This window comes from Artemia franciscana, chromosome 7, assembly GCF_032884065.1.
Source record: "Artemia franciscana chromosome 7, ASM3288406v1, whole genome shotgun sequence".
Classification (NCBI taxonomy): Eukaryota; Metazoa; Arthropoda; class Branchiopoda; order Anostraca; family Artemiidae; genus Artemia; species Artemia franciscana.
This window is the reverse complement of record NC_088869.1, coordinates 24,587,920-24,605,072: the sequence shown is the minus strand read 5'-3', so window position 1 is coordinate 24,605,072 and position 17,153 is coordinate 24,587,920. Positions and strand designations below refer to the sequence as shown.

General features: G+C 36.2%; 1 protein-coding gene across 1 annotated transcript in view; it reads right to left on the bottom strand.

Moving 5' to 3' along the window:
- Positions 1-17,153, bottom strand: part of LOC136029634 (nephrin-like) — a 225,769-nt gene that overhangs the window by 71,908 nt on the left and 136,708 nt on the right. The window contains exon 8 of the mRNA XM_065708135.1: positions 9,731-9,861. Coding sequence (XP_065564207.1) covers positions 9,731-9,861 — 131 coding nt within the window. The remainder of the gene's footprint in view (positions 1-9,730; positions 9,862-17,153) is intronic.

Sequence of the window (17,153 nt, the reverse complement as noted above, 5' to 3'; positions counted from 1 at the left end):
CTTTAAGGAATATATATCAGTGTATTTGCATTAAATTGACACTCCACGGCTATTTTTTTTTTCAGTAAATTCCAAATTATGTTAAGGTCTTGAGAAGGTATGGGGGTTGTCAAAGATATTATATCCAGACCTTTCAACTACGCTGAAAAATGGCTATTTCAAAATTTTAATTTGTTGTGTTTTGGGAATTGATGAGCGTGGGGAGGAGGGTGGGGGCTTGTTGCCGTCCAATCACTGTTGACCAGTAAAAAGTTTACTAGACCTTTCAATTTCGTATCGAATGAGCCTTTTTCAAAGTTTCTACGACAACGAATGGCCATCTCAAAATTTCTATCAGATGCATTTCGGGAAGATACGAGGTTTGGGAGGGATATCCACCCTTCCATTACTCTCAATCTTAAAAAGGACACTAAAATTTTTATTACCAATCAAATTGGCCCCCTCCTTAGTTTATACGATTAACCTATCTATATGTACCTTATCTGCTCCCAGGATGTAGCTTAAAACCCTTGCCATAAGGGCTTAGGGGTGGGGTTGTCATTTTGAAAGACATAATTTCCAAACCTTTCAATCAGACCTTTCAAAAAACCTTTCAGAACTCTTTTTGAAGTTTTTACGACAAAATATTACCATGTCAAAATTTCTATCAGATACATTTCAGCAAAATGCGAAGCGTGAGGGAAGGGTGAGGCTGTCGAACCTCCGATAACCTTGAATTTTAAAAAGGGTACTAGAACTTCTGACTACCAATCCGATGAGCCACTCCAAAATTTATACGATCATCCATTCTATATGGGTGATCGTATCCCTTGCCTCGAGGGCTCTGAGAGGGTTGTCATCCTCAAAGACATAATTTCCATACCTGTGGTTTACATTGAACAAAATAGCAATCTGAAAATTTGGATTGGATATGCTGGGGAAATAAGTGGGCGTTGGAGGGAGGTTAGTTGCCCTCCAATTACTTTTGACAATTAACAATGCAGTGGTCCTTCAATTTTTAATCAAATGAGCTCTTCCTGAAGATTCTAACCATCAGAAATGACAAAATTTCTATTAGATGCATTTCGAGAAAACTCAAGGTCTGGGGGGAGGGCGTCCACCCTTCCATCACTAAGAATCTTAAAAATTTAACTAAAAATTCTGATTAGCAATCCAATAAGCCCCCTCCGAAGTTTATACGATAATAATTTCTATTTAAACCTTATATGCCGCAAGGGCATAACTTTCGACCCCTGCCCTGAGCACTGTAGGGGTATTGTCATCCTCAAGTACATAATGATCAGAGCTTTCAACTACGTTTAACAAAATGGCCATCTCAAAATTTTGAGTGGACGTTCCTGGGGAAGTGGTGGGCGTGGGAGGGATTTTAGTTGCCCTCCAGTCACTTTTGACAATTAAAAATGGCACTAGCCCTTTCAATTCCGAATCGAATGAGCTCTTTTCCAAGTTTTTACGACAACTCCTTCGATACGAAGGAATTTAATTGGGCATTGAATGGGGGCTTGTTGGCCTCCAATCACTTTTGACAATTAAAAATCCAGTATTCCTTCAATTTTCAATCGAATGAGCTCTTTCTGAAGTTTCTACGACAACAAATGACCATCAGAAAAGACAAAATTTCTATTAGATGCATTTCGAGAAAACTCAACGTTTGGGGGGGGGGCTTCCACCCTTCCATCACTCAGAATCTTAAAAATGGAACTAAAAATTCTGATTAGCAATCCAATAAGCCCCCTCCAAAGTTTATATGATAACCATTTCTATTTAAACCTTATATAACGCATGGGCATAACTTTCAACCCTTGCCCTGAGCGCTGTAGGGGTTTTGTCATCCTCAAATACATAATGATCAGACCTTTCAACTACGTATGACAAAATGGCTATCTCAGAATTTTAGTTGCCCTCCAGTTACTTTTGACAATTAAAAATGGCACTAGCCCTTTCAATTCCGAATCGAATGAGCTCTTTTACAAGTTTTTATGACAACTCCTTCGATACGAAGTACCCCGGTCTAAAAAAAAGAAAAATATAAATAACACACTGTACCCACGTCGCTCTTTACTTAGAGAGCCGAATTATACTGTCTATGATACCTTATATGCGAACATGGCATAACTTATAACCCTTGCCCTGAGAACTTTGGGGGCGGGGGTTGTCATACTAAAAGACAAAATTTTCGGACCTGTCAATTACGTTGAACAGAATGGCTATCTCAAAGTTTTAATTGGATGTGTTTTGGAAAATGGTGGGCATTGGATGGGGGCTTGTTGGCCTCCAATCACTTTTGACAATTAAAAATGCAGTAGTTCTTCAATTTTCAATCGATTGATCTATTTTTGAAGTTTCTAGGACAACAAATGACCATCTCAAAATTTCCATCAGATGCATTATGGGAAAATACGAGGTGTTTGTGGGGGATGTATCCACTCTCCGATCACTCAGAATCTCAAAAAGGGCACAAAAGCTTCTGATTATCAAGGGTGAATACGATCACCCTTTCTATATATACCTTATATACCCAAAATATATATATATATATATATATATATATATATATATATATATATCACATTTTCATGTGACCTTTAGCATAGCTGTTTGTGTCTGGCAATAATTTTTCCAAGAGATCTGTTGTGTTACGAATGATCTAATAATTTAAAAGATGGGAAAGGTGAATTTTAACATCTCCATTGAGGTCTTAAAAGTATTTTTGGCCATATGAATATGGTTCAAAATCATCTTTAGGGTCTTTGATGGGTGTACCGCTAAAGTGATTTTTTAATAAATCTGTTCAGGTATTTTGAAGCTGAACGATTACGTTGAATGAAACTAAACCAAAGCATGAGTCCCGGTTTTGTGCCTGTTTGTGGAAGTTTTTAGAAAGTAACTGATGTACTATAACAGGCCAAATAATTTCATTTGGAAATTTTTTATGCGGGAATGCAGTTAAACCAAGCAGGCAACGGCCCCCAAGTAAACCATCTTTGTTGGCTACTTTTCCTGTGGTATAACGGATGACACCACAATGAATACATACAGAGTTGAAGGGTCCCAATGACTTGTAAATAACACTTGTGTAGTTTACGACATCTTTATAGGTTTTTACTGGGCTTTACGTCACAGTTTGTTGGCATCGGAGATTGAGATGGTGCTGTTTTTCAAACATAATATATTCTACTTTTGCACTTTCATTTTTGACTCTTTCTAATTCTCGCTTTGTTCTAACGGTACAGTTCTTTGTCCTTCACTGCCGTTTTCGACACTTTCTGATACTCGCTATAGAGTGTCTGCTACCCTACAATTCTTTGTTCTTCAATTTTATTTTTGACGCATTCTGATTCTCACTGTTGAAAGTAATTCTTGCTGCTGATTATCTTCTAACTGTATATTTCTTTATCCTGATTGTCGCATGTCCTTTGAGACCAATTTTCTCTATTTTTCTTTTTGTTTTGATTCGTTCTGATCATCATTGTCACATGTCTAGTAACTGCATTTTTTTTGCTTTTGTTTTTAAGTCGTTATGATTCTTGCTTCAACTTATATTTTCACTGCACATTTCTATGTTATTCAGTTTCATTTTTGACTTATTCTAAACGTCGGTTTCGCTAATATTCTAACTATACATTTCTTTCATCTGTATTTTCATTTATAATTGGATTAGAAATTTGTTGGTGCCTTTTGCCTCAGCTGCTTGGATTGGCCTTTTCCCTTTTGATGGTCTTGATTATTCAATATCAGCCGAACATTCAAGTTTATAAGGGTCGTTCTCTTGATCTTGTCACACTTGATGGTCCAGTTTGTTCAGTTCAGCTTATGTTTTTGCGATCTTTTGTTCTTTTTTTAATGATTTTGTGCTTACGTTTGTGTCCCCTATATATCATGAAACTGCTTAAAATACCTTTTGAAATTTTCATCACCAAATATGGGCGATGAATTACATTTTTCTAATTTTTTTCCCTGCAAATGCTTCTAAAACGGTTTTAAACTCTACATTACTTAGTCTATCCTGGTTTGATGTTTATATCAGATAGGTTTTCTTATTGGTTTTAGCCCGGAAAATGATCTCTAGCAAAGCTTACTGGAACTGTTAAGAATATTTCACAATTTTGAAAATCAACTGTCCATTCTCATGGCAGTGCGGGGCCCTTTTAAACGTGGGTCCCTTTCAAACGTGGGGCCAAATTGGGTCGAATCGTTATAATCATTCATTTCCGGCCCTGACCACGACCACCCCATCATAAAAACCTTACATGCCCCTAGGGCATAACTTACAACGCTTACCCGAAGACTCCGGGGGATTCTGTTCACCCCAAAGGGCTTATTATGTGTAGTTTGGACTATTTTTTGAACAATGTCTCAAAAATAATGGGCGTTTGAGGGAGATTAGTTCTCCTCCAATCACTTTTGACTATTAAAAGGGGCCCTAGCCCCTTTCATTTCCAAACGAATCAGCCTTTTCCGAAGTTTTTGCCACAACAAATGGCCATCTCAAAATTTCTATAATTTGTATTTAGCGATAATACGAGGAGGGAGGGGTATCCACCCTCCGATCACTCTGAATCTTAAAAATCCCACTAGAACTTCTGGTTACCTAGCCAATGAACCACCTCCGAAGTTTATTTGATCACATTTTCTATATAAATCTTATGTGCTCCCTGGGGATAACTTACAAGCTTTGCCCAGAGGGCTGGAGGGGAGGGGTGACATCCTCAAAGACATAATTTCCGGACCTTTCAACATCATTGAACAAAATTTCTATTCCAAAATTTTTATTGGATGTGTTTGGAGAATTGATAGGCGTGGAAGGGGTGTTAGTTACCTTCCATTTACTTTTGGTTATCAGAAAAGGCAAAAGTCCTTTAAACTAACAATCGAATGAGCCCTTTTCAAATTTTCTATTACAACAAATGGCCATCTCAAAATTTTTATCAGACATATTTCGGGAAAATACGACGGGGGATGACATCTACCCTCCCAGCACACTGAATCTCAAGAAGGGTCCTAAAACTTCTGATTAGCAATGAAATCAGCCCCTTTTGTAGTTTATACGATCATTCTTTCTATATAAACCTTATATGCCCCCGGGCATTACTTACAACCCTTGTCCTGAGGACTCTAGGGGGTCGTCATCCTCAAATGCATCATTTGCGGGATCCCTTAACTACACTGAACAAAATGACTATCTTGAAATTTTGAATGGATGTGTTGGCGGCGTGGGAGTGGGACTAATTACCTTTCAATCACTTTCGACTATTAAAAAGAGCACCAGCCATTTCAATTTCCAATTGAATGAGCCCTTTTTGAAGATCCTACAACAACAAATGGTCATTTCAAAATTTCTATCAGCTACATTTGGGGAAAATGCACGGTTGTGGGGCATCCAGCCTCCGATCACTCTTAATGTCGAAAAGAGCACTAAAACTTCTGATTAGCAATTGAATGAGCCCCTTCCGAAGTTTATACGATCATCCTTTCTATATAGATCTTATAGGCCTATGTCTCCTGGCCATAACTTACAACCCATGCCATGAGGTCTCTAGGGGTTGTCCTCCTAAAAGACATAATTTCCGGATCTTTCAACTACGTTGATCTAAATGGCTATCTCAGAATTTTGATTGAATGTGTTTGGGAAAATGGTGGGTTTGGGAGGGGTTTAAGTTGCTCTCCAATCACTTTCGACTGCTAAAGGGCCAATAGCCCTTTCGATTTACTTTCGAATTAGTCCTTTTTGAAGTTTCTTTGACAACCCCTTCGATACAAAGTGCGTGTCTAAGCCAAAAATAGATAATACATTGTGCGCACATCGCTCTTAGGCAGCGCTTTTGCGCTGCCTATGATATTCCATACTCAATTTCGCGAATCATATGGCCGAATTTAGCTTATTTTGAAAATTCATATTTTCATTATAATTGAAAATGAGCCTTTGTTGAAAAAAAAAATGGCTGAGAAGGTAAAGACGAAATTGTTTTATATCCAAAAAAGAAAATTCTTCGAGACTCGAGGTTCAAATTCGAGACTGACAGATCAATGTCTAAAAATGGTGGTTCTGTTAGAAAATGCCTTTCATTTTCAAAATTGCCATACGGCTAGTGGACTGTCTTTGCCAACATGAAGTAACGTTAAATGTTGCACATGCAGTAAGTATATCGATATACCAGGCTCATACTATGTGTTATTGTGCCAAATACGAATGGTTAGCATGTATTGTTCCTATAGTTTCAGCTTTTCTTTTTCATTTTTAGTCCTCCAACTCTTTTCCTCTGAAAATCACACACCTTATTTTTAAATGGCCCTCCAACTATAATCAAAAGAAAGAAATATTAAAAATTATTGTTCTGTATTTTTATTCCTCTATCTCATTTGGATCATTCATCTTATTTTTATATTCGTCTTAATGCAAAAGCTTATCTTCATAAGAACTTTCTTCATTACAAAGTCTCCTCTAAAATTGAACATTAGAATAATTTATATTTTCTAGAAGATGTGAATAAAATCATCTAAAATTTAATTTGAAAGACTGCCAAGAATTTACAGAGGGATTTTGAAGCTAAGTCGCTGCTGAAAATAAGATAAGATGGACATGATCCTTTGAAAATTGCATTTGACATACTCAACATGAAACAGCTTTTTTGGGAAACTTATATATCCAACGTCCCATTTAAACGAAACTAAATGCATTTCACAGTAAATAAAACCAAACTTCAACATAAGGTTACATGAAATGCGATAGTAACAAAAACCGGTAACTTGTTCATGTCATGAAAGATCAAAGGCAGCTGGCGTAATAGACAGTGAAACCAAAACTGAAAGATAAAATCTTTTGTGTGTCATTAAGCTACCTTTAGTTAACAAATTATTTGAAACTAAACTTCCAGGGTCTAGGTCCTGTGTTGAGTTACAGCAACAGCGAATCAAAGACGACATTTGTGAAGTAACACTTGCTGCAGCGTAATTCTTATTTTTTTTCAAAACATCTAATACAACAGTAAAACTCCTATCTAAGCGTCCATAGCAAATGTACTTCCAGTCCCTATAGACCATGGTTCCAAATGCAGATAACAGAAATGTAACTCTTCTCTCAATTTGGTTCAGTCGAGCTCAGGGTTGCCACCCCTAGTGATTTATAGCTATTTCTGCTATATTATTGAAGAAAATTGCTAAATTAATTGAAAAATTCATAAAATCTAGTGATTTTTTGTCACCGGGTCGCAATCCTGGTCTAGTTTGAACTCGTGGTAATATAACTATAGTTGTCAACCAAGTGTTGTGGAATAAATTTCACTGGTCCCTCTAGCAATTCTGGATAAAAAAATGTTCCACAAAGGTCAGACCAGCTAGAGGCCATGAGAAGCCATAGCTGCGAACCTAACTCAGTGGCTTACCAAGATGAATTCGTATCTGACATCTTCCTTTGGTTAATGTGCGTATGAATAGAGTTTAGAGATATTCCTTCCTCCTTCCTTACCGAGGGAAATCAATTCCAGATTCTGAAAAGGCAAAAACTGTTTTAATATTTCTTTTGACTTGGTTGACCCTCCGAAAACAACTTTTTGACAGATAGCTTGATGATAACCCTTCCAAAGGGGTTAAAATCACACCGGAGCCCCAAAAAGATAAGCTAAGATATTACCTGTCCTATTACATTAGTTTTAGCTCTGATTGATAAACCTCCTCCAATAGATGTCATGGCCATAAAAAATTTGGATAAAAAATTAGAAAAAATAATTTTTCATGGATTTTATTTGGAATCCAAAAAGTCACTGACTGAAATTGCTTCTATAGATTTTCATCAAAATTGCCTTAAACACAATATCATTTCTATTAAACATCCAAAGTGAAACCTATTCCCCAATCATCCCCTACCATCACCCATAATGGTAGGAATCGTTTTAGACCATTAAAAATACAAATAAGGCACCAACTCTTCTTTTATAAGGAATCTTATATAGATATGATAGCCTGTTCAGGAGGAATTGTGAAGAAGAGTATAGAGGCATCACCCCAAAAATACTGGATCAGGTATGGACCTAATTAAACCAACAATATGACAACTAGATCTATGTTGTATGGGCAACGTATAGTGTTGCAGTAGCCTTTGTTCAGCTTTACCAAGTAAAGTGTTGCGAGAGCAACACTTTGGATTTGTTTCCTCGCTTCGATCAAACGCTGAAGTTGTTAATCTGTAAGGATCTTAAAATAAATACTAGGTATACCAACTCGCAAAGGTTGCAAACCCCTCATCACTGAAGATGATTGTAGCCTAACAGCCAATAATTACTTAGAAGTCCCCTACATGTCTTGCCACTGGAACCAAATTGGTTTTACCATCAAATACACCGGAAACAAATAATAGGTACCCCAACTAGCAAAAATCGCGGACCCATCATTGCCGAAGATGATTATGAGCTAACAGCCGACTGTTGCTTAAAACTCTTCAATATGTCTCACAATCGGTATCAGCCTATTTTTGGTTTCAGCATGTACCTTACTACTGGAGTTGTCAACCCTTTTAAACTTTCAAACTGGTATATCTTTTGAAGGAATTTTTCTACCAAAAACCGGATGACATATACTTTGATCAGCTCATCAAGAGCTATTGACTACCGTCAGAAAAAATCTATCTGTCTTAGTTCAAAAGTCGACTTTTTTGCCGTAGGCCAAGTTTCTATCGTCATCTGATACCATTTCTGTATCGGCCTATTTTCGGTTTTAGTGTGTACCTTACTACTGAAGTTTTCTACCCCTTTAAACTTTGAAACTGGTATATCTCATGAAGGAATTTTTTTTACCAAAAAATGGATGGCATATACTTTTGTCAGCTCATCAAGAGCTATCGACTGCTGTCAAAAAAAATCTATCTGTCTTAGTTCAAAAGTTGACTTTTTTTTTGCCGTGGGCCAAGTTTCTAACGTCATCACTTAGACAGAGCAAGGGATAAACTCTAATTTCTTTATTAATGAGAGAATTTTTTAACTTTAACAGGTATATCTGATACCATTTCTCTACCGCAATCCCAAGTGCGAAAAACCGAATGATAAACTCAGCTGAAATCACAAACAGAAATGGGTAGAAACAATAGGTGGCAGCACTTTCGGTCCCCACTTTTCTGTTTCTGTAAATTTTTCTATTTATCACTCAAAGAAGATATATTGGCTGTGGGGCCAGGTAACTGTCGCATATGTTTAACACTTATAGATTTTAGTCCGTCTTCAATTTGAAATTGGTGCCTGCCTGCCTGCCTGCTTGAACGGAGCTTTCCACTCGAAGGCAGAAACATTGTTCGATGAAACGAAAGCTTGATTGCATAACTTCGGATAGTTTTCTCTGACGCAGGCTATAAAACTTCAAGTTACTTCACAAACTATAGGTTCTGGCTCAAGGACAAGCAAAAAACCATCCTTTTTTGCCTCAGGCAAGAGCTCTACGAAGCTTTTTAAAATGTAAAGTCATATTCATCAATCTGGCCTAAGGTCCACACTTTACGTAAAAACCGCAGAGGCTAGACCCTTACCACTTTCTAGGAATAAGCTGAAATCGTTATGCTAGGAAATAAACACGACAAAACCAAAGTGTTGTTCTCGCAACACAATTAGCTACCCTTTCTTTCATCTAATTTTGGCTTAAATTCGACAACCCATTTTTCTACATGTTCTAATGAAAAATGTTTTAAGCACATAACTATTTGTAGCGCTATAATAGCTGATGTCGATTTTCCTTAAGACTAACTCACATTCAGACTCCATTGTAGCCGATGGAAGGGAGGATTAGCCCTTACAAAACAATCGAGAAAAATATCATCTCCTTCTTTTATGTTGGATATATCAAACGACTGACCAAGAGTCAAAATTGTTATGGGCTTATCTGAAAAAAAAAGAAGTATTTTGAAATTTAGAGTTTGATAGAAGCTAAAACTATACTGCTCCAAAATTTGTATTTATTTGTGCCAGGGGATTTATGCTTCCTAAGAAAATAGTAAAAATAATTTTAACAATATTGAGTCTTCACATAACTTTCACTTAATCAATACATTCATGGTTATAGAAAATACCGTACAATTCTTTTATGTTGGATTTTTCAAACTACGGAACAAGAGTCAAAATTGTTATGAGTTAATCTGAAAAAAAAAAAAATTTTGAAATTTAGAGTTTGACAGAAGCTAAAGCTCTACTGCTCCAAAATTTGTATTTATTTGTGCCAGGGGATTTATATTTCCTAAGAAAATAGTAAAAATATTTTAACAATATTGAGTCTTCACATAACTGTCACTTAATCAATATATTCATGGTTATGGAAAATACCATACCATTCTTTTATGTACCATTCTATGCTGCTCCAAAATTTGCAATTATTTGTTTCATGGGATTTATATTTCCTAAAAAATAGTAAAAATAATTTTAAAAATATTGAGTCTGCACATAATTTTAGCTTAACTGATCCATTCATGCTTATGAAAAATATCGTACCCTTCTTTTATGTTGGATTTGTTAAACTACTGACCAACAGCCAAAAATGTTAGGGCCTTATCTGAAAATAATGAGCTATCTTAGATAGATAGATAAATACTATATTAGTGACTAAACCGGGAACCCGGTTTTTCAAATCTACAACTACAAAAAGTGTAAAATTATACTAATAGAAAAGAGAAATAAACAAAACAAAGCAAAAACAGTAAAATAGGACTACGACCTAAATAATAAATATATTATTTTAGATATCCATTATGAACATTGATAAAATCGGATGGTATCGATGAGAAATTAAATTACTAAGGACCGTGTGATTTTGCTGACACTGAAAAAAAAAAACAAAGCGAAAGGAAAGAAGATTAACAGCTCATTTAAACTATTTACCAGCAGCGAGCAAGGAAATAGAAATAATTAGCTCATTCAAAGAGAAGGTCATAACAATTTTCAACTTCACCACATGCGCAGAGTGAACTTTCACTTTTCCCAATTCTGTATAGGTAATAATTTAGGTGACTGTGGTCGGTTATAAATTGGGTTAAGTAAGGTGAGGGGTTCCATATTTTAACAGAAACAGAAATTACTCCGTATATGAAAAGGGCTTTTCCTCCTCAACGTCCCACTCTTTACGCTAAAGTTTGACTCTTTCTCTTAACTCCACTTTTTAAAATAGTAAAAAACTTTAGCGTAAAGAGCGGGACGTTGAGGAGGAAAAGCCCTTTCATATACAGAGTAATTTCTGTTCGTTTTAAGTTTTAATGTCGCTCCTTACTTTCATTTAAAAAAACTTGTTTTTTTATTTAAACTCTGGACGTTTTTAAATTAATGCATGTTTTGATCTTGGCTCTCCGCACAAAAATAATTAAAATTAAATTTGCATGTTAATGATTTTTTTGGGTAAATGGTTTTCTCATAGTTTTAATCGGAAGATTTTGAGAAAAAAGGAGAGAGGGAGGAAGCCAAGTTGCCCTCCAATTTTTTGATTACTTAAAAAGGCAACTAGATCTTTTAATTTTTTTACGAACATTTTATTAGTGAAAAATATACGTAATTTACGAATTAACTTACGTAACGAACTTCTATATTCATATGATTTTATTGCGTATATGAGGGAGTTCACCCCTCGTCGATACCTCGCTCTTTACACTAAAGCTTAAATTCTATCCCAATTTTTTAAGAATGACCCTTGAATCAAAAAGGCCGAAGAATAAAGAGTTGAAATTACTAAAATACTTTAGCTTAAAGAGCAAGGTATTACGAGGAGGTAAACCCCTCATATGCGCAATAATTTCTGCTCGTTTTAAGTTTTAATGCTGGTCCTCACTTTCAGTAGAAAAAAAACTTTTGATATTTATTTTTCACTGTTTTTTTTTTAAATAATGCTAAAAAATCTTGCGCCCCCTTCATTGAAAGCCTCTTCCCCCATGAGAAGTTTTTCCATGGAAAGATCCTCCTCCACCTCAACTCTCCCTCCCAAATAAAAAAATACCCCTAAAAACGTCCGTACACTTCCCAGTAACCATTACTACATGTAAACACAGGTCAAAGTTTGTAACTTGCAAACCCTCCCATGGGAACTGTGGGGGAGTAAGTTGTCCCCAAACACATAGTTATTTTCGACTATGGTGAATAAAATGGTTATCTCAGAATTTTGATCCGGTGACTTTAGGGAAAAATGAGTGTGGGAGGGGGCCTAGGTTCCCTCCAATTTTTTTGGTCACTTAAAAAGGGCCCAAGAACTCTTAATTTGCGTTAGAATGAGCCCTCTAGCGACATTCTAGGACTACTGGGTCGATACGATCACCCCTGAGGAAAAAAATAATAAATAAACACGCATCCGTGATTTGTCTTCTGGTAAAAAATGTGAAATTCCACATTTTTGTAGATAGAAGCTTCAAACTTCTACAATAAGGTTCTCTGATACGCTGAATCTGGTGGTGTGATTTTCGTTGAGATTGTATGACTTTTAAGGGATGTTCTCTCCTATTTTCTAAAATGTGGCAAATTTTCTCTGGCTCGTAAGTTTTGATACGTAAGAATAATCTTTATGAAAGTTATATATTTAAAATCAGCATTAAAATGCGATTGTTTTCATGTAACTATTGGTATCAAAATTCCAATTTTTTTTGAGTTTCGGTTACTATTGAGCCGGGTCGCTCCTTACTACAGTTCTTTACCACGAACTGTTTGATATTTCAATAGCCTGATAGTCAACTGGGAGTAAACCAGAAATTGCGGCTATGACACCACTAGAAGCAATTTTAAAAGACTTGGGAATCAAAATCAGGGAAGGCCTTTGAGTTGAAAGTAAGGCTTTCCTTGTATTCGTTGTCCTGATTGCACTAATTCATAAAGAAAAGTTCTTTCGATAACACTTTTATATAACAATTTTAGGGTAGAAGGTTTTAGAGCCCTTGTTAATCTAGCAATACTAAGAAGGCGGCTGGAATATTTCTTAGTCGAGTTCAATTTGTAAATAATATGAGGAGATCATAGTTTAGATCCTAAATAAAATCAAACGACAACAACTGCGATGGCTTGGGCATGTCAAGAGAATAGACCACGACCGTCTACCAAAAATCTCCCTCGAAGGAACCATAGACGGATCTCGACCATGAGGAAGACCTCGCAAGAGGTGGATTGAAAACTTTGACCGAAAGCGCATCGTAGAGTTGACCCGAAGTGCACACGATAGAACAACGTACCGAGCCCTAGTTCATGCCCTGTCAAAGGAAGTGGCCCCAAAACGTCCCGCGAGGATGGACGGGACTTAAGTAATTAAGTAAGTAAGTAAGTAACGAACTTCTATATTTGTATATTTTATTACGTATATGAGAGGGTTCACCCCCTCATTAATACCTCGCTCTGTACACTAAAGCTTAAATTTTGTCCCAATTCTGTAACAATGACCCCCTGAATCACAAAGGCCGTAGAATAAATAGTTGAAATTACTAAAAATACTTTAGCGTAACGAGTGAGGTATTTAGGAGGAGATGAACCCCACATAAGCATAATAGTTTCTGTTCGTTTTAAGTTTTAATGCTGCTCCTTACCTTTAGTTGAAAAAACTTTTCCATATTTTTTTTTAAATAGTCCTAGAATATCCTGTGCTCCCTTCATGAAAATGCTCTTCTCCCATGACTAGGTTCTCCATGGAAAATCCTCCCTCGTAATCCCCTCCCCTCAACCCCCCTCCTCCCAACCAAAAAAATCCTCCTGAAAACGTCTGTACACTTCCCAATAACCATTACTGTATGTAAACACTTGTCAAAGTTTGTAACTTGCAGACCCTCCTCGGGAACTCTGGGGGAGTAAGTCAGCCCAGAGACATTGTTATTATGTTTTTCGACTATCCTGAACAAAAATTACAATCTCAAAATTTTGTAGCTAGCAGCCCCTCCCCCTTGGACATTGAGGGAGTAAGACGTACCCAAAGACATTGTTATTAGGTTTTTTGACTATGCTGAACAAAATGGCTATCTCAAAATTTTAATCCGTTGACTTTGGGAGTGGGAGGGGGTCTAGGTGCCCTCCAATTTTTTTGAGGTCACCAAAAACCTTTTTTTCGGTATCACTTAAAAATGGCACTAGAAACTTTAATTTCGGTTAGAGTGAGCCCTCTCATGACATTCTAGTACCACTGGATAAAAAAACTGGTGTTTTTCTGTTTTTTTTCCTGAAAAAAAAACACACGCACCCGTGATCGGTCTACTGGCAAAGAATACGAAATTCCCCATTTGTGTAGATAGGAGCTTGAAACTTCTACAGTAGGGTTCTCTGATACGCTGAATGCGATAGTGTGATTTTCATTAAGATTCTATGAATTTCCCCGTATTTTCGAAAATAAGGCAAATTTTCTCAGGCTCGTAACTTTTGATGGGTAAGACTAAATTTGATTAAACTTATATCATCATAAAAATAATCGTAAAAATCTAATTCTTTTGTTGTATCTATTAGTATCAAAATTCCGTTTTTTGGAGTTTCATTTACTATTGAGCCGGGTCGCTTCTTACTACAGTTCGTTACCATGAACTAATTGAAACGCACACATCTTCTAAGTGTAATGGGGATCTATATTCTTTATAACTATATATTCCTTAAATGTATTTGTTGGAAATAAATTCTTATTTTGTACTGCCTAATTGCAAAGGACTGGTGCAATTAATAGCCACGGGAATAGCTAGGTGTATACAGTTGTTTGCTTCTAAGCTTTGTTTAGGCTACGAGGGTCTAAATGATAATTGCTCATTTTATGACCAAAAAGTTCAGGGTATCAGTTATAGTGGTATTTGCCTCTGTAGAACCGGTTGACGGAGATACTAGTGACTCAGATGAATTTTACTTACAGTTACAGGAGCAAACAGACGGATTCCCGGGTAGATATATGATGTTACTAACAGGAGATTTTTACGCCCAGGTCAGTAGAAGTAGGGATAGACGGTATCCTAGAGGAGGTAAATTTGATGTAGGAAAAGAAAACAGTATTGGCTACAGACTTTTGGAATTTTGTAGCTATAACAATCTAGTTATAACCATTACTGTGTTTAGTCATAAAATGGTCCATAAGTTGGCATTCACGTAATGGCAAGACAGCAAACCTTAATGATTCTGTTATAGTAAACCGAAGACTTGCAGGATCAATATAAGATACTGGGGTATATAAGAGTGTTGTTAGTACTTTAAAAGTAAAGATCACCATCTAGTAGTGTCGAAATTTCAAAGCTGAAATTTCAGAAGGGTAACTACCCCCCAAAAAGTTATGATGTTGGTAGACTCCAGGATGAGAATTTGAGAGCAATTTTCCAGGAACAGTTGAACACTAAAGTTGAGAGTTTAAACATTTACAAAGTGGAAGATGGTTGGGATAATTTTAGAAAAAATAATTTGCTGATGGTGTCTTAGGGAGAAAAGCTAAGAATGCAGCTAGGAATATTAGTGAAAAAACTTTATGTTTAATAGACAGGAGAAGGGGTTGGTACAAGAATTATTTGAGTGATAGATAGTATGAAAACAATGAAACGTATAAAACGAAAGTATAGAAAGTGGAGAAAGCATTAAAATAGGAACCAAGGTGGCGTGAAGTGGAGGCCACGGATAAAATTGCCGAGGATCTGGAAGATTCAGCTTGACGGCATAATAGCAAAATATTAATCTGGAATGTAAATATATTAAGAAGGAGTAGTCAATCCGGACTTTTCCCTGTTAAATATAGGAACAGGGCCACAATTATTAATAAGGAATGAGTTAAAGAGAGATGGATGGAAAATTTTGAGAAAGTGCTAAATTGAGATACTGTTGCAGTAAAAGATATAGAGGAAAAGTAAAAAGTCTGTTATACCCTGGATTTGAAGGAATATTTGTTTCGTGAGGAAGAAATAGCGATGGTACTAAGAGAATTAAAAAATAATAAGGCTCCAGGTGCTGATACTGTGGTAAATGACTCCTTAAAAATAGTGAATCTGAGGGTAGAAATCAGTTACTTAAGATTATGGATATGATCTTTGAGAAAGGAAAAGTACCTATAGATCTTAGGAAAGCCACTTAATTAAACCACTGTATAAAAAAGGTGATGAGAGAGGGTGTCGTAATTATTCAGGCAATATTCTAAAATCTCTAGATATCAAATTAGTTACTATTATGATACATTTTAGACTGAGAGACACTGTAAAAAAAAAAGTTCTAAGAGAAGAACAGTGCAGTTTTAGAAAAGGTAGAGGACGTGTTGACCAAATTGCCACTCCTAGGTTAATAGTTGAGAAGTGCCTTAGTAGTCAAACACCCTTGGTCCTCAGTTTTATATATTGTGAGCAAGCATTTGATTCTGTTGATAGAAGAGCTTTATCAAAGGTAGGAAATGAGATTAGCAGCAGATTTTCTATAAAATTAGGGGTTAAGCAGGGTTGTGTTCTAACTCCCTTTATATGGATCATTTTGACATACTTTGTCTTAAGGATTTCAAGAAAGGTAATGGGAGATCACGGAATCAAATGAAAAGGAAAAATTTTCCTAGAATTAGATTATGCTATGATTTAAACATCCTAGATCAAAGTGTGAGCAAAATGAATGAGCATTTTCACACTAAGACTTGGAATGAGGTGAAGATGAAAAGGTGACTATGGGTAACGAAAAGATTGATCGGGTGGGCAGCTTCACTTACTTTGGTAGTATTATTAGTAAAAAGTGAAAATGTTAAAAGTAGAATCGAAGGCTCTAAGTGTTTTTTCTCAGTTAAAAAAATGTTTGAAGAACAGGAATATAAGTTACAAACCAAGATTAGAATATTGAAAGGTACAGTGATGGCCAGATATGGCTCTGAAGCATGGACGCTCCGAAAAGCTGATGAATATATACTAGATTTTTTCCAGAGAAATTGTCTAAGAATTGTTTTGGGTACCCTGCTGACTGACTGTTTTTCAAACAGTAGGCGGTACAAAAACGTGGCTCAATCCCGCTTTATCGGGCCACAATGAAAGAAAGGTTAAGATGGATAGAAAATTGAAGAAAATTAAAGCATGGCAGGGTAGTTAATCAGGAGAATCAGTCTCTGATTGATTATTGCTGATCCAAGTGTGTTGTAAGAAAAAAACTTGGAATGATGTCTCAATTAATGTTTTATTGCATGAACTGTTTGATGACCTGTATCAGAAATTAGCCAGATTGGTTTTGCAAAATGAGCTCGAAGATTATGAC